This window comes from Gobio gobio, assembly GCF_949357685.1.
Source record: "Gobio gobio genome assembly, chromosome: 15".
Taxonomy (NCBI): Eukaryota; Metazoa; Chordata; class Actinopteri; order Cypriniformes; family Gobionidae; genus Gobio; species Gobio gobio.
Window position 1 is genome coordinate 41,735,033 of NC_137108.1, and position 24,408 is coordinate 41,759,440.

The following is a 24,408-nucleotide window of genomic DNA, read 5'->3' on the forward strand; positions in this document are numbered from 1 at the left end:
TTCGGAATGGGGCACGGTTAGCATGAAAAATTGCTAATGTGAAAGCTTACCTACAGAGCTTGGTGTGCACTGAGGTACCGAACCCGAGAACACACAACCGGAGTTCGGTTGCTCTCGGAGCTGAGCCGTGATTCACGTGAATGTGCAAACAACACTCGGGTGCGCACTTGTTGTGGAAGAAAGTAACCAGCGCATGCGTTTTAGCCGATTACAATGTCATTAGTTCAATAACATACACGTAAGAGATGATAGTGTTGATGATTTAGCTGAGATACGATCGCGAGAGCGAGCCTGCAGTGTATTCGCGCATAGAGTGCAATCAGGGCAGCAAATGAATGGCAATTCACCGTCTCCTCAAAAGAGTCTGTTTGCAAGCAGCAAAGCCGCCTTCAAGCGACACACATACGGTAAACCCAAGTGTCGTTTACTCAGCTGCACATAATAGCACCAAATTAATTGAAAAAAGCCCAATATATTGACCCGCGTTCTGTTTTCTATCACGCCCGTGCACGTTTGTGATGACGTAAGATGAACGCAAACGCACCAGGGTTCAAGTTGAGTGTGAAACCAGACCAACACTGCGGAGGCGGAGGGAACAATCAGACTCGGACCGCAGCAAACGTGTCCAGTATAAAACACCCTGAGAGCGGACTGGCAGCTTTTAGGAGCGTTATTGGCAGCGCCTCTGGTTACATGAACGCGTCAGCACCACATCACGACAACATGGGGATTTTTTTGGACGATAATCGCACATACTATTCGATATTCTATAATTAAATAACTAATCGAATATTCGAAAATCGCGACCCATCCCTATTGCACACACGCACGCACACGCACACTTTTATAATTACTTTTGTAAATTACAGCAATGAGACTTTGGGGGAAACTGTGCTTAATTGTCATTAAATAATGTCGCAATTCATATTTTTTTTATAAATGAGCCCTATTTTATTCATTAATATTTTTTTATTTTATATAAAATAATAATTATTTTTTTCTTTTTATTTTTGGGGTGAAATATGACCAAGACATGTATATATTCTATATTATTTAAAGGTTCAGTGTGTAAAACTTAGCGGCATCTAGTGGTGAGGTTTTGAATTGCAACCGTCCACCGCTCACCCCTCCCTTTTGAAGCACATAGAGAAGCTGTGGTGGCCGACACAGGACAAAGATGTCGTTGTCTGAGACAGCAGAGAGTAGCTAGCGCTCTGTAGAGCTCTTTGTCCGTTTAGGGCTACTGTAGAATCATGACGGCGCAAAATGGAGACTTCACTGTAAGGGGACCCGCGGTTTATGTAGACAGAAATGGCTCATTCTAAGGTAATAAAAACATAGCGTTTCATTATGTAAGGTTTTTATACTTCACTGAAAACATAGTTATATACATTATATTGCATTTCTGTCAATAGATCCTCAAATACTACACACTGCGCCTTTAAGTAGCCTCCATGAAGAGCTCAACGTAACAGATGCTTTGCAGTAATCTGCAGATGTATTGTGGGATACAGGAAGTGGATTGTTTACTGTCTCTATAAGGCTCCGCTCCAGACAGTGTTAAAGCTCAGCTCTCACATTGACACTGAGATCTGTCTGCCCTCTGGAAATCGATGCACGGGCATTTCTCAACATCGATTATACAATTATGCAGGTTAAATCATCAAGCCCACACACACTCTTACAAGAGAGGACGTCTGCGCACACTCTTGAAACACACACACACACATTCACTCACTCCAGGTGCAGGTACTTCATGAGCTGATTAGAAATGCCACGGGGGAGTTGAACATCACTCTTAGCAGCTCCAGAGCTACACAATTGAATCATAATTAATAGTAGCAGCAGGAGGTTGTGATCCACACACACACTCACACACACAGCGCTACTAAAGCTGTACATACTGACAAATTATGCACAGTGAAGCACAGCAGTGTCACTAAAGCCCTCTGCTTAAAGAACCAGGAATTCATATTTGAACATGCATTATGCTAGAACAATGTTTTTCATTTACCATAGTTTTACCATGTTTATGAATATGCACCATGGTAATATGTTGTTTTGAACATGGTAATAATAATAATACCTTTTTTTATTTACCATAGAATTGTTTTTTTTTTATTATTATTGTACCATAATAACTTGTTTTCCAAATATGTACAATGGTAATATCATGCTTTTTTGAATATGTAACATGATAATACCATGTTTTTCCCTATTGTATTAAGTTTTTTAAATATTGTACCGTAATGTTTTTCATTTACCATAGTATTGCAATGGTTTTGGATATGTACCGTGGTAATATAACCCTTTTTTGAAAAGGAACCATGGTAATAGTATGTTTTTGAATTACCATAGTATTTTTATTTTTTTCAATATGTACCATGATTATACGGTGTTTATTTTGAACATGCACTATGGTAATACCATGTTTGTTTTTATATTCACCATGGTAATATCATGCTGTTTTGAACATGCGATGGGGTATTGCATGTTTTTTAAATTTTGTACCACAATATTTTTGATATCTTGATTTAATGAATAGGGAGCAACTTTACTACTATGTTTTTTAATTACCATAATATTATGTTTTTTGAACATGTACCATGAAAATACCATGCTTATTATGAATTATGAACTATGGTAATACCATGTTTTTTTTTAATACGCACCATAGTTTTACCATACTTTTTTTGTAAGTGTTGGTTTGGTATTTATGGTTATATTCAAATGATACATGAATATGGTATTGACTCAGTACCTTTTTATATATATCAAAATACCATGGTACTGTCATCATTGTGCAATAGTACTCACTCTCGCTTCCACAGACTGAAAACAACAGCTGCAGTGACATTATTTTAACTTTCAATCCTCCTGTTACTAGTCATAACATGTATATTATCAAATATAATGTTAGCTTGTGTGTGTGTGTGTGTGCGTGCTCAACTTAAAATTGCAACTCTCTCCCAATCTCTCCCTCTCTGACCGTCTGTTCTTGTAGCCTGGCTCACTGCAATCAATTATTGTTACGGTAGAATCATTAATAATTTCCTAATGAAAATGATTCTGTTGATCTCTGTTGTATTTTAATTAAACATAATTACGCTGGCGCTCAGAGCTGTGGTAGGGACCCCTTCAGGGTACAACCCAGTTTTAACACCCTGATAATGAAATTTTACATTGTGTGCAGTTGTTTGGTTATTATGCGTCGCAGTATTTTCCGCTGTTCAAAGATAAGAGATAATAACCCTGGCACCTCCGTGTGCTTTGCCTCCATGCCTTTCAAAGAGGAAGATGAAATGAAAACAATTTAATGGCCTTAACAGTTTAAAACACGACCGCGTTTGTCTTTTGTGTCGTTCCAAACTCAGCTGGCATGTGTCCGTCTTCTAGCGCTTTATTGTCAGCGTGAAACCCCTCACCCAGCACTGCGCTTACATAAAGACATGCACGCAAATGGAGATAAATATACGTTTGAAGGTTCGGTTTGTACAGTGATGAAACAGTTCGCTGCCTATTAGGGTTGGGAATCGAGAATGGGTTCTTTTTCAGAACCGGTTCCAAAAAAATATGGCAACTGAATCATTCGCATGACATTTGGTTATGATAACGCTTCTTTTCTGCACTGATGCTGAATCTGCAGCACCATTGCAAAATAAATCATATTTAGTTGTGAATTTGAACTGAATGGTATGAAGCAGAAATTGCTGCGAATAATAAATAAAAAGAAAGTCTCATTACATGCAATGACAAATACACAACATGTCTGGTATATGATTCTCACAAATTAGTTGCAAATGTAACCGGTCCCATTCGACCCGCTCCATGCTGGATTCAAACCAGCGTCTCCAGCATTGGACAGGCATGCTAACAAGGATGCTAAATGTCTCAAGTGTCAGTCGCTAGTGCGCCTCCTGAGGCCAGGGAGTGAGGTTTACACCCACAGCTCTTACTAGCTTTACTCATGAGTTATCAGTTTAATGACTTTGGTTTAGACTTTTTGTTAAAGGGGACCTGTTATGCCCTTTTTGACAAGATGTAATACAAGTCTCTGGCGTCCACAGAAAGTTTCTGTGAAGTTTCAGCTCAAAATACCCCACAGATCATTTATTATCGCTTGTCAAATTTGCCCCTATTTGGGTATGGGCAAAAACACGCCGTTTTTGTGTGTGTCCCTTTAAATGCAAATGAGCTGCTGCTCCCGACCCCCTTTCCAGAAGAGGACAGAGCCTTTACAGCTCGTGCTTCGGATACTCAACAACAACAAAACTGGAGAATGTCACGCAGCCATATTGCCAGTAGCAGTGTTCAGCCTTACATGTTCGAACCAGAGTCGGACACTGATGGAGAGACTTAGGAAGAAGTTACAACTTTTTGAACGTTTCTGAATTGTTAGTGGATACATTTATTTAGTTGTTGTGTAGTTAAGTTGATTCAACTAATCGACTAGCATGTACCGTCATGCCGTTAATCTAAAGTCTTTCAGAAACAACTTTTCTGCAAATCCAGCGTCTAACCGACCCTCGTTTGTGAAGCAGATATAGATGCGCAAATATAACATAACACTTTAATGACTTTCTTAAGCACATTTCCTTCATAAATGAAATTCAACCAAGGTGTCTTCAGTGGCTCAGATGCCGGGAGTCTATGGGGACTCTTATGTTCCTAGGTACATCCAATAACAGAACATTTGTGATGTTTTTTTGCAGAAGACATTGCATATCTCCTGCCGCTACAGCAAGGAAACGGAAATGGTGGACTGCTGCGGCTCACTCAGGGCGGGATCTATGCTAATAAGGGCAGATCTTACGTAAGAGTAGGGGGAAGCCCTGGAACTGCTCGTTTTGAGAGACTGTTTATGATTAATGGGGGATTATGAAAAAAAAAGAGTGGGTGGATTTATACCATTATAGGCTGGTTGTTTACACATCTGTGTTACAAAAAAATTTAACTAACAGATATCATCATACGTCCCCAGTTGATTAATCACAGTCCAGTAAGACGATTGTTTTGTATTACAAGTTTTCTGAAATGTTATGTATAATATGCAAATGGAATTATCTAATTAAATATGTATACATTGCATGCATTTCTAAAACAGAAATCTGAACAATGTATAAAGGCAGTTTCAAAAGTCTTGTTTAATTTGACATATTAGATCATATTAGCCCATAAATCTAAAACGTTGTCAATGCAGGAGAGAAAAAAAAATCACCATGGTTTTAGGGGGAGGGGGAATATATTAAACAGGTGAATATTATATGAATAAATCCTTCTGTAAAAGCCTTCAGAATAAATAAAACTGGACAGTTTAGTGTATTTAAGTGCTAAAAAGAGAGATTTCGGCATGAGAAAAACTAATTTTGAGAAAAGAGGATTTAAAGCATTTTATCAGTAGATGCAAAACGATAAAGTGTAATGAATAATGATAATACAATTTGTATTTTGGATGTTTTCTTTCCATTAGTCTGAAAGAAGACATGTTATGGATGCAAAATATGGATCTCAAATGGACCAGTGCATGAAAAACAATGGTTTTGCCTGTAGTGTCTCGCCTTAATATATAATTAGAACTTATTATTTTGAGGGGATCTTCAAAAATACTAAAAGAATCATTGGAATTGTTAAAGAATCAATTGAATCATTGAAGAACTTGAACTGAACCTGGAAATGGAATCAGGATCTATACCAGAATATTTTAGCTCTTTATGATTCCCATCCCTAGTGCTTCCCATCACAGAGAGAAGATGCGAGACACAAGATTATGAAAGAAATGGCAGGAGGTCAAGGCACCGATGGAGGTCAAGGTAACATGTCTCTGCTCTGACTCTGTCACTGCAAATGCACAATAGAGATGTGTGGAGGAGAATCAGATGGAGAGGAATTACAGAATATGAGCCGCACAAAGACACAGTGAATTAGCCCAGTCCTGCGGTCTATGAGCTTATGTAAAACGCTCTCGTTACACTGGTCAATTTCCACACGCACAATGGCCAAATTTCCCCCTCGACTCCTCTGACACGCTCTATCTGACTGTTCCTGCTTCTAAGAGGCTTAGAGGAAAAATTTAGGTGACCTTTAAATAATCAGACACACTAGAGCAGAATATCTGCTGTCCAAATGTACAAGAGCTCAACTGTCTGGTGCCCAAATTTCAAAAGAATAAATTTGATTTTAAGTGTCTGACAGGCACATTAAGTTCTTAACAACACATGTAAGTTAAATAAATAATAACACTGGCTTTAAGACAAAATAAGTGATAGATTTGCAACAATTCAAAGCTTTCTCAGTCAATTTAGTCACAAAGAGCCAGACTTTCAATTCTCACTATATATCTGAACAAGAACCGCCCACTTACAAAGGAAAAGACTATCTGAATGACATGCAAATCGACCAATCACAGTTCCTTTTGTTTTTTCATTCTGTTTAAAGGATGTTTATCTAAAATAGTTGATTCCTCAATAATACAAAAAAGAGAAAAAACTGTTTCAAACAATCACACGCAAGTTATGTCCAGTTACACACACACACTTGATTTTTCGATTCTCAAAGGCCACGAATATTTTTTTTTTCATATTTATTTCCGCAAACATTGAACATAAGATTAACGTAAATCTAACTACTAGTCTTCTCCACTAGATGTCACCCTCTTATTTGCCTTGCGCGATGTTACAAAGGAGCGAGTGGCGCACCTGTCATTCATTAATTAATTAATTCAGTGCTCAAATGGCGGCTTCCGGTGCGTTGTCGACATTTGTAATGCTGAGGTGAAATGCTACAAATCTGCAACACCCCCACAGCCGAGCACATAACCGCTAAAAATAGATCACATATATGCGAATGCTTGCCTTGAACTATGATCATTGTATTAAACTTAAGCATTCACTTAAGCACGTACGTTAGCTATTATAGACATATTCAAATCAGTCAATAGACAGCACAGGACCAATAATTCAAACCAAAAAGCTTATTTTATAAACAGATTTACTCAAATAAAAGTTAGTCCACATGAGTCAGCATGTTACGGTATTGTTGTTTGTTACCAAGGCAACTACTTGTGTCCAGGTATGAACGCGCTTCTCGTGTATGAAAAGTAACTGCACACATGACAGGCGGCAAAATCGCAAGAAAAGCTTGTCATGTAGTGAAAATTTCTGAAAATCATCCAATATCCTTTTTATGTTTTAGAATAAATATATCAAAATATCCATAAAAATGTAATTATATAAAATACTTCTCAGATACATTTTTTAGAATAAAGTTGCATCAAAGTTGTATTTAACATAATTGTATGCATTTGAAATATAGAGATGGGTTCTGTTTTAGTGTACCCAAGTGTACCTTCTTTTTAATTACCCACTTGTAAACTTTTGTTCACTGCTTTTCTATTTATATAAATATAGCCTAGTATTTGTGTTAAATCTATATTCATTGAGTTGAATCAAAAATAGAATCGAGAATCGAAATCGAATCGATTTGGAACATCTGAATCGATACTCAGCCCTAGAAGATGCCTGTAGACTAATGTTCATTCAAAAGTACTAAGTAGACAAAAGTGACAATATAAACAAAAAAGTTCTTGCACAGGTTAATCCTGAAACCCTGCTAGCATCTACATTTAGAAATGGCAATTCATTTGAGTTAAAGCTGAGAAATATCGAGGAAAAAGATGAGGCAGAAAAAGATTGAGAATAATAAGACAAGTGTTTGTTTACAGTTTTGCTGTCCCTAGTTTCCCTGATTATTCTCAATGCTCTATTTTCAGTGAGAGTCCTCCATGGGTCGCTCGGAGCCGCCTGCAGGGAATCAAACACACCCAACAGGCCTGAATATAATACATTAAACTGTAAGGATTGTGGGAGGCATTTATTACTGGGGCAAACACACAATTACCGTCTTCACCATGTGTGTCTGTTCATAGAAAGTGTTTTAGCGCAGTGAGGGCGATGTTGTGTAGACTGGACTGTGAACATTCAAGGCCTCGAGAGAACGCTGATGCAACTATTCGCAATAAAATGCCAATAAATCTGTGCTGTATCCTAAACAAGGATGTCGGCCAATAGTGACCAATAGGTTTGCTTTAAATGTACATATTTATTTATTTTACCCCTCGTTTTTTTTGGCTAACACTTACAAAAAAAAAATGCATGTCCAAAATAAACAAACAAACAAACAAGTAAATAAATGTCATGTTATGGCTGAATATCTAAATGATAAATGGCTAATATTAAAATGTTATGTTTAATTTATAAATAAACAAAAATATATAAATGCTACAAGTGAATTTAGGCATTACAAATGCACAGTATAAAAATGCACCATGAGATTTGCTAAATATTATTATTGGAAGATATTCTCAGACTAATTGACATCTAGAACTGTAAATGTTTGCTAAAACTCTGAAACGGTGACCTCGCATCTGAATCGTTCTCTCTCGCTAATAAATAGGAAGGCAGAGAAGAAATTATAGAGACTTAACACAACACTCCAGAAATCCTGTTATTAGCCTTTTTGTTTCCCATATTCAGTCTCCTGGCAAAAAGATTAGACGATTTTAAAAGAACTGCATAATCTTCTTTAACAGCTTATCAAAACTTTAATGATTTGCTGATAAAGCGCACAAATGAAGGCACTGGTAAAGAGGATCATCCCCCAGTGCAGTGCAGTGATTAGAAGATGAGAGCTGGGAAACGAAAAATCCCACGTCTGCCTCGTGTTCACTTTGAAGGGGAAGAAACTCGGTTTCAGCGCAGAGGAGAGTCATAATAATCCGACAAAACATTCGGCTAAATGAGAGCTCTCACTCTGGAATCCTTGTACTTTGCTTATTTACTTATTTATACATGCATCTCAATGTAATATGGCCATTTATAAGGAACACGACTTCAAATTGTCAGGTCAGCATGTTTCCCTTAGACAGATGTATTGTGATAACCACAGTTTCTGATAAAACACAATAGCGACTATAGTGTTGCTTGTTAGGTTAATAATTCAAATTACTCCAAAATGCCAAATGACTAAATTAGCCAAATGACTAAATTAGCCAATACCTCTTACCTTGCTGAGAAGTGGTCTGCTATAAAGTTTACAAGCGATTGGATAAGAAAGAAATCAGTTGACTTATATTGAAGGACTCAAGCCATATACAGAGGCCACCCTAGCAACTACCCGGCAACACCCTGACAACCCCTCAGAACACACCCTAGCAACCATGTAGCAAGCTCTGGCAAAAACCCCAAACACCATTTAAACAGAGTGACTTTTTGAAAATCCAGTTGTTTCAACAATAAAAACTGTGCTAACTTGCTATTAGCCATAACACATCATCAAAAAAAGAAATTATAATGACCGAACATCTCTGAAAGCTACTTGCGCTATTCCCATTTGAATTTATGAACCCAGGCTCATACGTGCCTCTACGGTGAACGTGTTTTCACCAAGTAGAACATGTTCCTGGATCAACATTCCAATCAACCAATCGGATTTGAGGGACCAGTTTACAGTTCATGTCATGTTTAGGCTTATAATCAGGTTTAGGCCATTCGTATTCACCTATCAATTCCCTAGTTATGGGTAGGGATAGGTTTAGGGGTAGGGATAGGATTAGGAATACATTTTCAGACAGGAACGTCTTACTTGGCAAAATCACGGTGACCGTGCGGGTACCTACATTTGTGCAAAACTTCAAAAAACATACCTACACATTAGAGCTGCACGATTCATCTTTAAAAGATCGCAATCTCGATTAAAAAACATCCACATGATCTCATTCCTAAAAGCCGATTCGCCTGTGTCTATTATTAAAGTTTTGACAAAATCACACCGGAACATTCAGATCTGTGTTGGCGCTGCGGCTGAGACAGAGAGAGCAGTTGTCATGTATAGATATGAAACAGCTTCACAAACAGTCTTTTCAAACACACAGTATCAGCATTTCTGTGTTACAAATAATCACAGTTTATGGTTTGGATAAAAACACTGATGTTCACAGAAGGAATAGAGGAAATCACCTTTTGAAAGTAACATGCCGCTTCAAATGACGTGTGTATCGATTACATTGTTGAGCCACCAGGTGGCGACAAAGTGCATGTTAAAAATGTATGTGTCATTGAATCATTCATTCAAGAGATTTGTTCAAAAAACACTGATTCACCCAGTAATGAAACAAGTGAAGTATTTATGAGTGAATCAAGTAAATTACGTTATTTTGTTTAGTTGTCTGTTCAGAATCGAGGAACAATTGTGAGCCGTTTAAAAAAAAAACTAAAATCATGATTCTCAATTGATTCAGAATCGTGCAGCTCTACTACATACAATTCACTGCAGATTCCAGCATTAAAACAGTAACAGCTTTTTTTTTACACAGTTCCTTGCACAATATGTTATGACCTAAAAACATGAGTAATACATTTTGACGCTGCATCATATTTCTAGCTCCATATGTATGGCTTTTCTAACATTGTAAATTTGGTCGGGAGCTCACCTGGTACAGCATTGCACTTGCGATGTGGAGCATCGGTTATGAGTCTCGTGGCCCCAGTTTATATTAGGTGGCCTTAACTACTATGTTCTTACATAAAAAAATAAGTACAATGTACTTATTGTGTTCATATTGTATTGCAACACACTTTTGCTGCTATTGAGGTGGGTTACGGGTAAAGTTAGGGACAGGTGTGGTGGTATGGGTAAGTTTAAGGGTGCTTTCTCACCTGCCTCATTTAGTTGGGTTGAATCGTACTAGAGTTCATTTTCCCCTTTGCTGCGGTTCATTTGGTCAGGTGTGAAATGGTGTGAAATCGCACTCCAAAAGCAGACCAAACAAGCGTACCGAGACCTCCTTGAAGAGGTGCGCTTTCAAATGAACTCTGGAGCGGTTCGTTTGTGGTGAGAACGTGATCCGACCTCGAACAGACCCAACTGCAAAAAGTACTGATCATTTTTGGACTAAACCAGCTGCATTATGTGATGAGGAAGTGTTTGTTGACAGTTTGCACTTTAGCATGGCAGCTCGCGGACAAACTTGGAGTAGTGAGGAGGTGCGGAGCCTCATAGAAATTTGGTCTGATGACCATATTAGGTCCCGATTTTCGAAAACTCACAAGAACAGCACAATCTTCGCTTGAAGTGACGAGCGATGCACGCCCGTCGTTTGCAGTGCATTAGAACGTTGTTTTCAAGCCGCATCCGCGCTTCATTATAGAAATGTATTGTTTGCGTATTGTGGTGTATACAAACAATGTATTAGATTATGGCCAGGGACAAAACCAGCCCGCGCAGTCGCAGTTTAGGAAATACGCCATGGCCAATGAGTGATGTGGATGTTGTCATGTGACTGCATTTGGTTTGTTTCAACTGGTTCGGACCAAAGCAATCAGTGTGGCGTGAAAAGGAACCAAAAAAGCTGCAAAATGCTATAATGTATAATTGTTTGCCCTTGCTTCGGACCAAATTAACCGAACTAGAGATGTGAAAGCACCCTAAGGGTAGGGTTAGGTGCAAAGGATGGGTCAACAGTGTAATTATAAAATGTAACTACAGAAATTAATTACAGATGTAATTACATGCAGGTAATTTTAAAAACTTATGTAAAAAAAAGTACAATGTAAAAATATGTACGTACACAATAACTGCATTGTATCAAATGAGTACATTTACATTTACATTTATGCATTTAGCAGACGCTTTTATCCAAAGCGACTTACAACTTGGGGGTACAATAAGCGATTGGTCGTGAAGAGTCGAGTGAAGATCGTGAAGGGTCGTGAAGAGAATGAGTAATTTAAAATGTTAGTACATAGTAGTTAAGGCCACCTAGTATAAAGCGGGTCCAGTCCCGTTAGTCACAACACTCAACAAAAGAGCTCAAAGACTTGTAGAATCAAGATAAAATGGCATGGTTGCTTTAGCAAATGCATTTTTATCTCATGCTTGCTTTTGTTGAAGGGATAGTCCAAAAATTGGGTCATCATTTCCTCACTCTCATGTTGTTCCAAACCTGTATGAGTTTCTTTCCTCTGTTGAACACAAAGGAAGATATTTTAAAGAATGTTGGTAATCAAACAGTTGACGGCACCCATTGACATCCATGAAAAAAATACTATGGAAGTCAATGGCTATCGTCAACTGTCTGGACACCGACATTCTTTAATTCTTTAAAATATCTTCTTTTGTGTTTAACAAAAGAAAGAAACTCATATAGATTTGGAACAACATTAGGTGAGTAAATGATGAAAATGTATTTTCTGGGTGAACGATCCCTTTAACACTATTGATTAGGTTTAGTGCAGGTGATATATTACTTTCAAACGCAAGAGCATTAACCTTTTAGTGCCACTCATTTCATTTCGGAAATGCCATGCCATGACACGTACAGTACATCAACCAACGTAATGAAAAACATTGCCAGATTCATGTTCATCTGTTTTGGATAAAATGAAACATGCTTTTGCTGAAAATGTGTTAAACAGTGTTGTGAAACATGCAACTAGCAAATGTCTCCACATGCATTTTACAATGACCCTGGGTTGGAATTCATTATGATTTTACAGCAATAATAACTGTAGAAATGATAGTGTTCCGCTGGAAACAAATATAGTGTTAGTGCACTGTAAGAGTTATAACGTGTTGCTAGCTGTGTATTCACAAGTTTAGACAGCATGGATGGGTTATTAAATCTTAATGTTGCGTTTGAAGCCCAGAAGATTCGCTACACATGTGCAGTTTGATGCATGAGGAAACACGTGTATCCGTCACGTCTGTCTTAGGGCCATCCGCTGTTGGCAAGCGTTTGCAAACACGGAAAATAATGTCAATAAAGCAAATGTCAGCGAATGACATTTGTCATAGCAAAATCACAATGACCTGTGACCCCACGACCTTACGTTACAAATCGCAATGCTAATAGATCCAAGAGACACGGGAACCAAAGCAACACTAAACATCTTTGAGCATGAGCTGTACACAAACACAGGTCAAAAAGAAAGAAAGAAAAGCGATGCGGATGGCAGAAGTGCGCGGTGCATGTGTGTTTGGTACAGGGCAGATAAAGCATCCTCTTACCTTTGCTGTAAACCACACAGTTGTTCTTGTTGTCGTCTGTTCCCTGCCAAGTCACATCCAGCAGCCACCTGGGGCCTGCGTTCAGCACCAGCGGGACGTGCGGCTTCGTCTTCTGCAGAGGTGGAGATAACACACACACATACACACACAACAATCATTTGTTTATTTGGGGATGATTTAGCAACACACTCATAATCGCAAGGAACTTTATGAGGTTCAACAATAAAGATCAGATTTTTCTTTTTTCGTTCACATTTTTACTTGCAGTGTGACAGTTTTGGGTCAGTTGATGGAACTGACACTTGCTTTTCCACCAAACAATTTACATGCATCTTGTACATTTTTTTCTTATTGGTAACACTACAATAAGGTCTAATTTGTTAGCATTAGTTAATGTATTAACGAACATGAACTAACAATAAGCAGTACACTTATTACTGTATTTATTCATCTTTGTTAATGTTAGTTAATAAAATACAGTAGTTCATTGTTTGTTCATGTTAGTTCAGAGCATTAACTAATGTTAACAAATAAATTTTTTTACTAATATATTGAAATTAACATTAACCAAGATTAATAAATGCTGTAGAAGTGATGTTCATTGTTAGTTAAAAGTACTTAACTAGTAATGAAACCTTTTTTCATTAACCTGTTTTAAAAACTTAAATGTTTGGTTTTCTGTGATGTATTCTACATTTTTGTTGCAAATTCTGCTGATTTGGCACAAATATTATAATTTATTCAATATTAATTAGCTAACTATCATAAACGAGGCTTTGTTGAATTTACAAAAATGACAAAATATATATAAAAAAATAAAAAAGATTTATGGAGTTACATTACAGTTGTATAATTTCCAGCTTGTTGCATATTTTCCCTTTTTAAAGAAAACGATATTTTAATGAACAAAACACAATTTAAGTAAAAAAACACTGCCAAAAGTGTGGGGTCTGTAATTTTTTTTTTTTCTTTCTTCAAAGAAATTAATACTTAATACTTATTGAGCAAGAATGATTTCTGAAGGGTCATGTGACACTGACGACTGGAGTAATGATGCTGAAAATTCAGTTTTGCCAACATAGGAATAAATTACATTTTAAAATATATTAAAAAAGCCATTATAATAATAATCACGATATTATGGTTTTCACTGTATTTTTGATCAAATCATTGCAGCCTTGGTGAGCACTTCTCGCAAAACTTTTGACATTAGTGTAAATCATCCCGATTTGATATAAAAACATTTAATACATCATAGAAATCTAAATGTTTTAAATTTCAGCAAAGTGTACAAAAAAAGTGTTAAGTGACAACGTGGCTTATTAGACTTGATTTAACAACCTTCAGTAAAAAAATAAATGAATAAAACACAAAAGCGAACATTTTTAGGACAGGCAATAGAATAATATGACTGGTCTCTCCTGTGGATGAGGAGAATTCTATGATATATATGTACAGATGATGAGAACTGACACTGAAACTCGAGTTTAATGGTGTTTTCAGTATCAATAACCTCTCCTCTGGCCCAGCCCAGCGTCCTCGCATTTAACTCCAAAGAGTGTGGAATTATCAGCCCAAATTTTTCCCCAGCGATCCAGTTTCTGATCTCTGTGATTATGGCCTGATCTCAGGTGCCTGGGAATTGCAAAAAGAATGCGGGCGGCTTTCGGCGAGCGCTCAGGACTGAACTTTGGCCACATTGTGCCTCCCTATCGCCACCATCTCACTATTTCCTGCAACGGGCCGAGAAGAATTTAAAGAATCAGTATCCATTTCAAAGGCCGATTGAGGTTAAGTTTTATAATGCTCCGGCAAATTATTCTGAATGTGTAACGTCATTTTTCTTTTCTGGCTGGGGTCGAAGCGCACAGCTTCAAGTTCTATCTATAAGGTGAAAGCGGTAAGATAGAGAAAAGCTACTAAAATGCACTCGCACCCTTTTGTGGAGAAAGAGCCACTGCTGGTGCTTGGCTGTTCTCTATGCCAATTTTTTTTTCTTTTTCTATTTCATTTTTCAAATGGCTTTTTTTAAAGGGCAATGAAAGCTCACTCCGAGGCAGGATTGGTAGAGATCTTGGACAGCTGTTACAGTAGCCCATTACTGGCAGGCAAAATGTCTGTCTTTCTGGGCCATTAGACGTGACGCCCCAGGCACACCTTCATTAGAGTGCAGCAGAAATAGTTTAGCTAAGTGAAAATGGGCTGGAGTCACTCTCAGGCAGCTCACGTGACATCGTTTCCTTTCCCGAGTCTACAACCCACTCTGCAAATCGCATGTGCTGGGCTGTTGTGATTTGCTCCAGCAAAAGTATGCATTCACAAACTGATAGAATGTCAGAAACACTCTCAAACTATCAGCCAAAAGGAAGTGTTGCTCGTTTTAGTATCAATTTTGTCTCTTTTCTACTTAAATTCTTTATTGTAAAAAATGAAACGGCATATACTGTACATATATGAGTTCAAACGGAGATCGCAGAATTTTAATTGCAAATGTGTTGTCTTGGAGAATGTGAACACAATCAATTTTTTTATAATTTTCTCTCAGAAATTTCAAGTAAATTTCACAAATAATTACATTGAAACAACAAGTAACACATTCAATTAAATGTGAATTAGTATTTTCTTGAAAACTATCTAAAATACTCCAATAATGTTTTATTTACATCTTTGAAGAATATTTTTTTTTTACAGAACAAAAGAGATACTTTTAAATTACAAGGATCTTTTTGTCAAGAGAAGCAAAATGTCTCCACTTGCTCTCTAATTAATCTCGCTTTGCTCAAAGTCATTTAGGAGAAATAACATTTTGGATTTGTATCCATTTGCTCTCAATCTAATTTAGGAGAAATTATAATAATAATTAAAACAATTTTTTTTCATTATTCCATCAAACTATAGGCGAAATCTTATCTTAAAGGGTGTTTTGACCCTCACCTGGCAGTCTCACCCACCTGGACTCTATGTGGGCGTCTTTCCCCACACTGGCAGCGATACAGAGAACCCTCGGTCATTTAACACAGCTCCCGTTTCACATCTCAAATTAGCCATACAATAACGTCTTATATCCTGGCTGACCTGAGAATTTTACAGGCCTGTCAAAGAGCACCGCAGACCGTCTGATTGTTGCCACGACAACTATCTAAAATGAGAATCAGATTAACCCTTTCTCTGATCCCCACCGTCTGGAGTCATCTCTTATTCAGAAGCAAAGGTCCGCCCTGTCTGTCTGTCTCTCCCTCCCTCTCTCAAGGCCCAGAATTCCCCAGAAAAAGCACCTAATGATGCAATTGATGGAAAAAATGGCTCACACAAGTACATTTTCAAATGTCGATGTGTATCAGGTACTATTCATCAATATTTAAACTACAGAGAAACAGTACAGTACAGGATATATGCTTTCATAAAACAGTATGCATTGCATAGGAAAATGTTTCAAACATTAGTATTTCAAAATACATGGCCTGACCTGCGTTAATTCAGAGTGGCTCGATTATCATCTCTGAGATTATTTTAGAGATTAGAGAGTTTATTCCCATTCCAGCCATACACAGGAATTCAGTGTGTATTCAGTATACTGCTTCCAAATGGTAATTGTATATACATTTCTGTCATGACAGTTCTGAGTGTTTGGCATGGTAATGGATATGACAATGGTGATATATTTGGTCTTGGTGGAATAGATCTGCTACGCTGCTGCTGCTACTGTTATAGCTGATGTTGTTTATTGCTGACCAAGTACAGGACATGCTACTGCCAATACACGACACACTGCTGCTACTTACAATCATACATGAATTACCAGTAGCGTATCTATACAGGTGGAGCTGGGGAAGGTGGAGGGTTTCTGAAAGCGCGCTGCAACTGCTACAGAAAATGCTCAAGTATTTGAAGGCTAAGCAGCAAGCTCATTGGCTACTGATACAGCAGGGACCAATCAGCTGGGCCCTATAGAGAATGATGTAATTGCAAGCAGATTGAGTTAAGGACCTATCAGCCAGCACCATCTAGAGCATGCTGAGGCTCACATTGCGCAGAAGTTGCCAAATTTCCTCAGTCAGTAGCTACTTCATGTGGTCTTCAGATTAACTCAAGAATAGTGTGTAGAGAGCTTCATAGAATGGGTTTCCATGGCTGAGCAACGGCATCCAAGCCTTACATCACCAAGTGCAATGCAAAGCGTCAGATGCAGTGGTGTAAAGCACACCGTCACTGGACTCTAGAGTAGTGGAGACGTGTTCTCTGGAGTGACCAATCACACTTCTCTGTCTGGTAATCCAATGGATGAGTCTGGGTTTGGTGGTTACCAGGAGAACGGTACTTGTCTGACTGCATTGTGCCAAGTGTAAAGTTTGGTGGAGGGGGGATTATGGTGTGGGGGTTGTTATTCAAACGTGAATGTTTGGGCTTGGCCCCTTAGTTCCAGTGAAAGAAACTCTTAATGCTTCAGTATAGCAAGACATTTTGGACAATTTCATGCTCCCAACTTTGTGGGAACAGTTTGGGGATGGCTCCTTCCTGTTCCAACATGACTGCGCACCAGTGCACAAAGCAAGGTCCATAAAGACATGGATGAGTGAGTTTGGTGTGGACGAACTTGACTGGCCTGCACCGAGTCCTGACCTCAACCCGACAGAACACCTTTGGGATGAATTAGAGAGGAGACTGCAAGTCAGGCCTTCTAGTCCAACATCAAGTGCCTGACCTCACAAATGCCCTTCTAGAAGAATGGTCAAAAAATGTTAACCCTACAGATTAAGAATGGGATGTCGTTCAAGTTCATGTGCATGTTAAGACAGGCGTCCCAACACTTTTGGCAATATAGCGTATATAATATTTGCAACACTTGCATACTGAGCACAGTAAACATATCCGTACTGCAAATTAGAATGTACAAGGAGTTGATCCAGACACATGTATCTTTGGAAACAGACCATTTGTTTAAAACAAATATGCAGTGCAATCTGTGATCGTAGCACTAAAAATGATTTTTAGACATCTGAATATCAAAGAGAGACTCTAGTCTAAATCTGCTGCAATATGTTTGAATGAACAATCCAAGGGTAATATAATTGAGACAGGTAAAACACAAAACAGGTTGCAAATGAACACGCACATGCTGTAATAAAACAGTAGATAATGTTTTGGAATCGAAGTGAAGCGAAAGTGTCTCTCATTTGCAGACAGATGCTGAGGTGACGCTTGATTTAAGACCTTCACCGGAGGCGCTGTGTGTAAGTAACAGATCTCTAGTCTCACTCCACTGGTTTGCAATCTCTCTCTCTCCATGTGTAAGAGATACAGTGACCAAAACAGTGTAGTCAGCGAGCGAGTGATTACAAACTGATGCTCCAAATTCGCTATAAAATGAAAATCAATATTTCCACAAGTTGCTGCAACATAAAAGATAACCTTCATTGATTTTTCACGACTTAGGCCTGTGTGATAAAATCTAATATAAATTTTCAGCTGGTCGGATTTGGATCAGAGCAGGGAAGCAGGGACTGCCGATAAGTTCCTCGCTAACATCCCTCAGAGTTGGCTTTTTTTCTCCCTTCCTCTTCCTTCTCTTCCCCCCTCCTCCGCCTCTTTCCGAGCCGCGGCTGTACTATTTATAATTGGCCCGGTACGAGCGAAAGCTTCTATCGGGAATCAGCTCTAATTTTTATTACGGAGCAGCTAAAGCCTGTTCCAGATAATTTGGAAATTTCAGGGGGAATTGTGATGGAGCTGATGGCAGTGGCGCGGAGGCCCGCAGAAAAGAGCTAACCTGTAATAGCCTGTGTGGCGGCAGCTGATTAAATGTTGCCATAGATGAAAGACCCGCCATCGCCGCAATAAATTAACCAATCACACAAATCCCAAGTCGCCGCTAATCCGGCCTTGATACCCTGATCCTCTGATCAGCTGAAGGAGGTGAAGGGAAGAAAGTGGCTGGTGACACTGTGAGCCACCCTGACTCCAGGCCTGTGTGTAAACAACGGGCTAATGATAGCGGTGCTGACCGCTGCCACTGTCCCCAGTGCGCCTCACAGAAATCCCAGTGTCCACACTACGCACTCTTCATTTCTGCTATCAAACCGCACAGGGAGAGATAAAAAGCATGGTGTACCTTTTGATTTCAAGCCTTTAAATCTACGGAAATCATCAACTGTTTTGGTAAGTGTGGGAAAAAAATAAAATAATCTAATTCAGCATGAGAATTTTGGTTGCATATGGATTTTTCAGATCCACATACTCATGATAAACATTCCACATCTGAAGTTCAGGATACCTCAGATATTAATGTAGATTACTATTATTATAAAACAAGAAGATATGTATTTATTAAATTACACATATATGTATGAGACAAACATGACATTTCTGGTTTTGCTGGATTAAAATGTGTATATATACACATATATATACTGAAACTTGTTTAAACACATTGTTCATGAACAAAAAGTGCAAAAAGTTTTTAGCTTGATTTGTCAATGACCCACATATATAAGCTTAAAAAAACTGATGTAATGCATATTTTAAACAAGTTTCAGTTCGCTCTAAAGTGTTTCTATTCATTTTTGACTGTTTTTTTTTTAAGTCAGGTGGTGCATCCAAATATTTGAATGTATACTGTAGTTGTACCACCTGACATGGAAAGTGTACCAACCTACTCATACATGAAATTAGCCATTTTTACCAGTATTTGAGAGAGATCTACAAACCTTTTCTCTCTGCCTCAAGGATTATTTGAGGGCATCTGGATGATGCATTATGTTTACTGTTATTACCTTGTCAATTCATAATAAAAGAGCCATGTTTGCAGTTGTACCACCTGACATTTTGGGGGTTTAAGATAACAAAATATAAAATCTGTATTATTTAAATGTACAAAAGGAATTCAAACTAAGCAGGTTTATAGAATAAAGTGATATATGTCATGAATTTATCAAATTATTTTAATAAATGCACCAGGATGCAAAAATATGCATGTCATGTCATTGACCCATGTACATATTTGTTTAAATTATTACGGTTTACATTGGAATTTTCAATTTGTTGTGATTTTGTTATGATTTAGACTAGAATTAAGACTAACAGCAATTTTACAAAGATAATTACCAAGTTGAAAAAAAAAACCATGACAAGGACAATATTTAAAGAGTAAAATTCAGACAATTTCAATCCAAATAAATGGCTTTATTTGTTAAATTTACGTCCTTGAATCTCTGCATTTTAATACATTTTTCATGTATTAAAATGCAGAGATTCGAAGACATAAATTAATTAAAAACTGATTAAATTCAGTTTTAGTTTGAAAGGAAATCCTGCAGCTCCAACTGTCGAACATGTCACCTGGCAACGCCAAGGTCACAGGTTATATTTCCGAAGAATGCTTGAATTGTATACCTTTAATGTAATGCAAGTCGCTTTGGATAAAAGCATCTAGCAAACACATAAATGACAGAATTTCTTTTTCAAACGACCCATTCAGAACCTTAATTTCTGCACATGTAACCTATAACACCTATAAACACACAGACTTTATTCACAGCGTATTCTCATTGCACCTCATATGAATATATGAATGCCATATGTCAGGCTGCCATGTGCGAGGGTTCGAGGCAGAGGTGAAGGCTGAAGGTGAGGATAACAGGACCGGACCTGCTCTAAGACTCTGTTTACAACATAACGCACCCTCGATACGGCGACTTCAATTAGTTGTTCACCATGATGAAACAAATTGCATGTGGTCAACTGGAAATTTCATTAAGGCAGATTTTCCTGCAGCTCTCGTTATCTCCGTGTATTAATATTTCCTCGGGCTTGCTGGACGGGTGAGTTGCGGGGGACATTTCTTCCCCCCTTCCACGCAGCAAACGTCCAAATCCCCTTCACACGCATCCACACGAAATTATGGATTCTCTAAAAATAAACCCTGATGTTTCTCCTTTTCATGTGCTGTTTGATAAACTAAATAAAGCCCCCCATTTTTTCAAAATCACTATCTAGCCCAGAAAATATATTCCCATGTCTGTCATCCGTTCCAGCCTGCTCTTTTTAAATGGCAGTGGTTTCATCGCCTAAAATGAAAAGATACCTCCTCCTTGGTGCCGTCTTTGCTGCTTCTTTTTTTTCTTTTTTTTCGAGCGAGCATCTGCTATTGGGAGGCTAAATAACGGAAATATGCAAAAAGAGAAATTGCACGCTAATTCCCTTTGGAGATAGATCTTGGCGCCTGCCCTGTCATAAATCAGAGAATTTCGATATGAAATGAGGCAAGCTGCTCTAATCATTTCTGCATTTCAAATTGGATCACTGGCTCAATCGCTTGGCTTTTAAACTGCTTGCCTAAGAGCAAATGTGAGGTGGGAGATAATGGGGAAGAAATCTCAGCCCGCGTGCCGTAGTTAGTTTACTGCTTGAGTGCAAAAGAATGCTTTCAGCCCCCCCTCCTCCTCCTCCCCTCTCTGCGGCTTTCTCTTTTCAACTTTGTTAAATTGACTTTTTCGTTTGAAATCGATTAAATTGAGAATCACTGGCTCTACCAATCTTTTAAGGAACACCCATTGAGGTTCGCTCGGGCCTATCGTTGTGCACTGTTCGACGTTGCTATAGGAACCGTGCATATTTATTCAAAATCACCTTGCTTTAAAACATAGTTTGACTGTTCAGTGCTGATTTCATCTCAATCTTTTCTGAAGGCACAAATGTGTCCTATTTACCTCCTAAACAACGGCTGGCAGAGATTAAAAGGGCTTTTAATCGAGATTACGAGCAACATGCGGTACAGTGTGTTTTGTATAATGCGCCACTGTTGTCGTTTCTTGTTATCTTTGACACGTTGCATTTCACTCCCATTAAACGTCCATTTCCTGATCTTGAACATCTGATTGGTTATCTTACCTGCGACAACTGAGCTGATGAATTAAAAAAAATGAGGGGTAGATGCTAGCCAGGGTCTCTACATTGGACTTGGACAATGTGTTTTGAAGCATCAGGCACAGAAAGGTTTCAGCTCTAATGCCATCTGGTTTAATGAGCACTTAGCCTCCAGGACAGGAGCTCTTCCTGTCGCTGTGTCTCTCCTCCAGGGCTGAATCGTACAGTCAGAGGGCTGCTGGGGACTTCATTAGCACATGCACCCGGCGATATACAGTGATGGGCCAGATTTATAATGGTACGATTTAAAAGAAATGCACTTAAAGGGATAGTTCACCCATAAATGAACATGCTGTCACATCGTGTACTGTTCTAAACCTGATGGTTTTTGCATGAAACCTAAAAGGAGAGCTTTTTATGAAGGAGCTTTATGAGGTAAACTGATTAAACTGATTTGTGCACTATGAATTGGCCAACAGTAGTATTGCATGAGGAAAACATGCAACATTTAATCATTCATCACTGAAAATCACTGAAGAATATAGTGTCAAGGCAGGTTTAAACATCATTGATGATTGATTGTGAAGAAGGGGAATATTTTTATATTTGTGACCCGATGAGTCATTTGAATAAATAACGAATATTGGATGAGTCGGAATGCGCACAGACTAATTCCGAGCAACAGGCAAAATGTGTGAATGTGCAAAACAAGTGAAAAAAAAATGTGTTCACGAAGCCCTGGTCTGGCGATCCCAGAGCTCCAAATAGCTATTAAACATCTAAAAGTATCTTTATTTTGTAAAATGCTGTTTTTCTCTGCACAAGTTTGGAATCGGTTTAAAGCGTAGTATTCCATCTTTGTGAATATTAGCAAATTCTCGATGGCACGAGTCTGAACCAAAAAAAACAAGCGAGTTTCAAACTCATGCTGATGCAAACAAAATCCTACTCGCGCAGACTGACAGATCAAAACACGTGCACACAAAGACACATACTGTATATACATACACAGAATTACAGTGTTTCATAATATCTGTCTTGACAAGTATTCCTGCAAACATTTTCTGTTATGACTTAAATGAATGGTTAATTGTTGTGAGTAACCTTATCCGTACGGTACACTAGGTTTTTACTTGGTGTGTGCCAAATTTGGTGTTATCAACCAGGGATTTTAAGGTATGGTTGCTAGGTGATTTTGTTTAGAAATCTTCAGAAAACTTGAACTCGATTTTTCTTAAAATTGACTTTGCTTTGCTGCCTCAATCGCAATAGTAACTGGTGTAGCTCAGTCATTTTTTGCCGGATTCCAAAAAAATCCCATCATTTTGAAGGTTTTTTAATAGAAAATGTGAAAATAATACGTCTTTTTTTTTTTTTATTAGCTAATTGCGACTTCTTTTGCCAGCACGAGTCACATTTAAATAACAAGATTTCAGTTTGTTCCTAACACAAAGCTTGTTCGTATAACGTCAGACATTAGTTCTTTGGACTACTTTGATGGTACTTTTATATTGTGTAAGTCCTTTTTTAAGCTTGTCAGTCGTAATCTGTTCAAGATATTGAAAAGAGCTCTGTAAAAAATCTCAAATAAAATAAATAATATAAATGGATATATCTATACACACACACACACACACACACTTATAAACAAATAAAAACCAGGTATGACAACATGAGGTACATGATAGGTCTATATCTTAAGCAGAAAGCCATTGCCATTGTGTAAAATTAAACAATATTCAACAGTATTATTGATCTGACTGCACTGACCCTGTTGTATGAGAACTGAACTGAGCTGGATGATGACAATTTTTTGCAGAACTGCTTTATAGATGAAATTAACTAATTTAAAAATTGATGATCATTACAACGGAACTGAACTAACACTAGAAAAACAGCCGAAATGCATAATTTTCCTGTTATCACTGTAAAGCTGCTTTGAAACAATCTGTATATCGCGCTATATAAATGAAGGTGACTTGTAGATGCAACAATACTGGTGTGCCCAAATTAGACTAAAACTACAATGAATAAAATCATCCACACACCACAACCTGAACAAATTCAAGCAGACTTGAAAGCAAACAAAGGTAGAGTGTTCGACTGCCTGACTCGTGTGAAGTTGAATGCACGTTGTGCATAGCTCGCATGCATATTATTTGAAGAGGACATGGCGACGCTGAATTCATAATGTTTGCTTTGCATTGTAATAATGTCTAGGAGGCAGAGGAACATGCCCTGCTCTTGTGCTCAGATTCGGCTCGTGAAATGGTGTGCCTTCCCCATAGATCCCCTTATTTCAATTTGAATTTCCACTTTGAATCCAATTGCCGTCCTCTTTGATCTTTGCATGCAACTTGCTGACGACTCCTACAGCAAAAGCTCGCTATTGGGCCAATAACAAGGGTTTCTCTGTACGTCCCGTACACCTGTAGAGATATCTGCATGCCTGGAGGCCCGGGGAGGCAGGTGGCATCTGCCAGG

General features: G+C 38.2%; 1 protein-coding gene across 3 annotated transcripts in view; it reads right to left on the reverse strand.

Annotated features, from left to right (window-relative positions):
- The window catches only part of zfpm2a (zinc finger protein, FOG family member 2a), a 213,637-nt gene that overhangs the window by 62,168 nt on the left and 127,061 nt on the right, over positions 1-24,408 (reverse strand). For 2 of the 3 annotated variants that reach the window (XM_079836440.1, XM_079836441.1), the window contains one exon: positions 13,063-13,174. In XM_079836440.1, coding sequence (XP_079692566.1) covers positions 13,063-13,174 — 112 coding nt within the window. Of the gene's footprint in view, positions 1-13,062; positions 13,175-24,408 lie in introns of those variants that run through there. The other variant, XM_079836442.1, reaches the window with a different exon arrangement.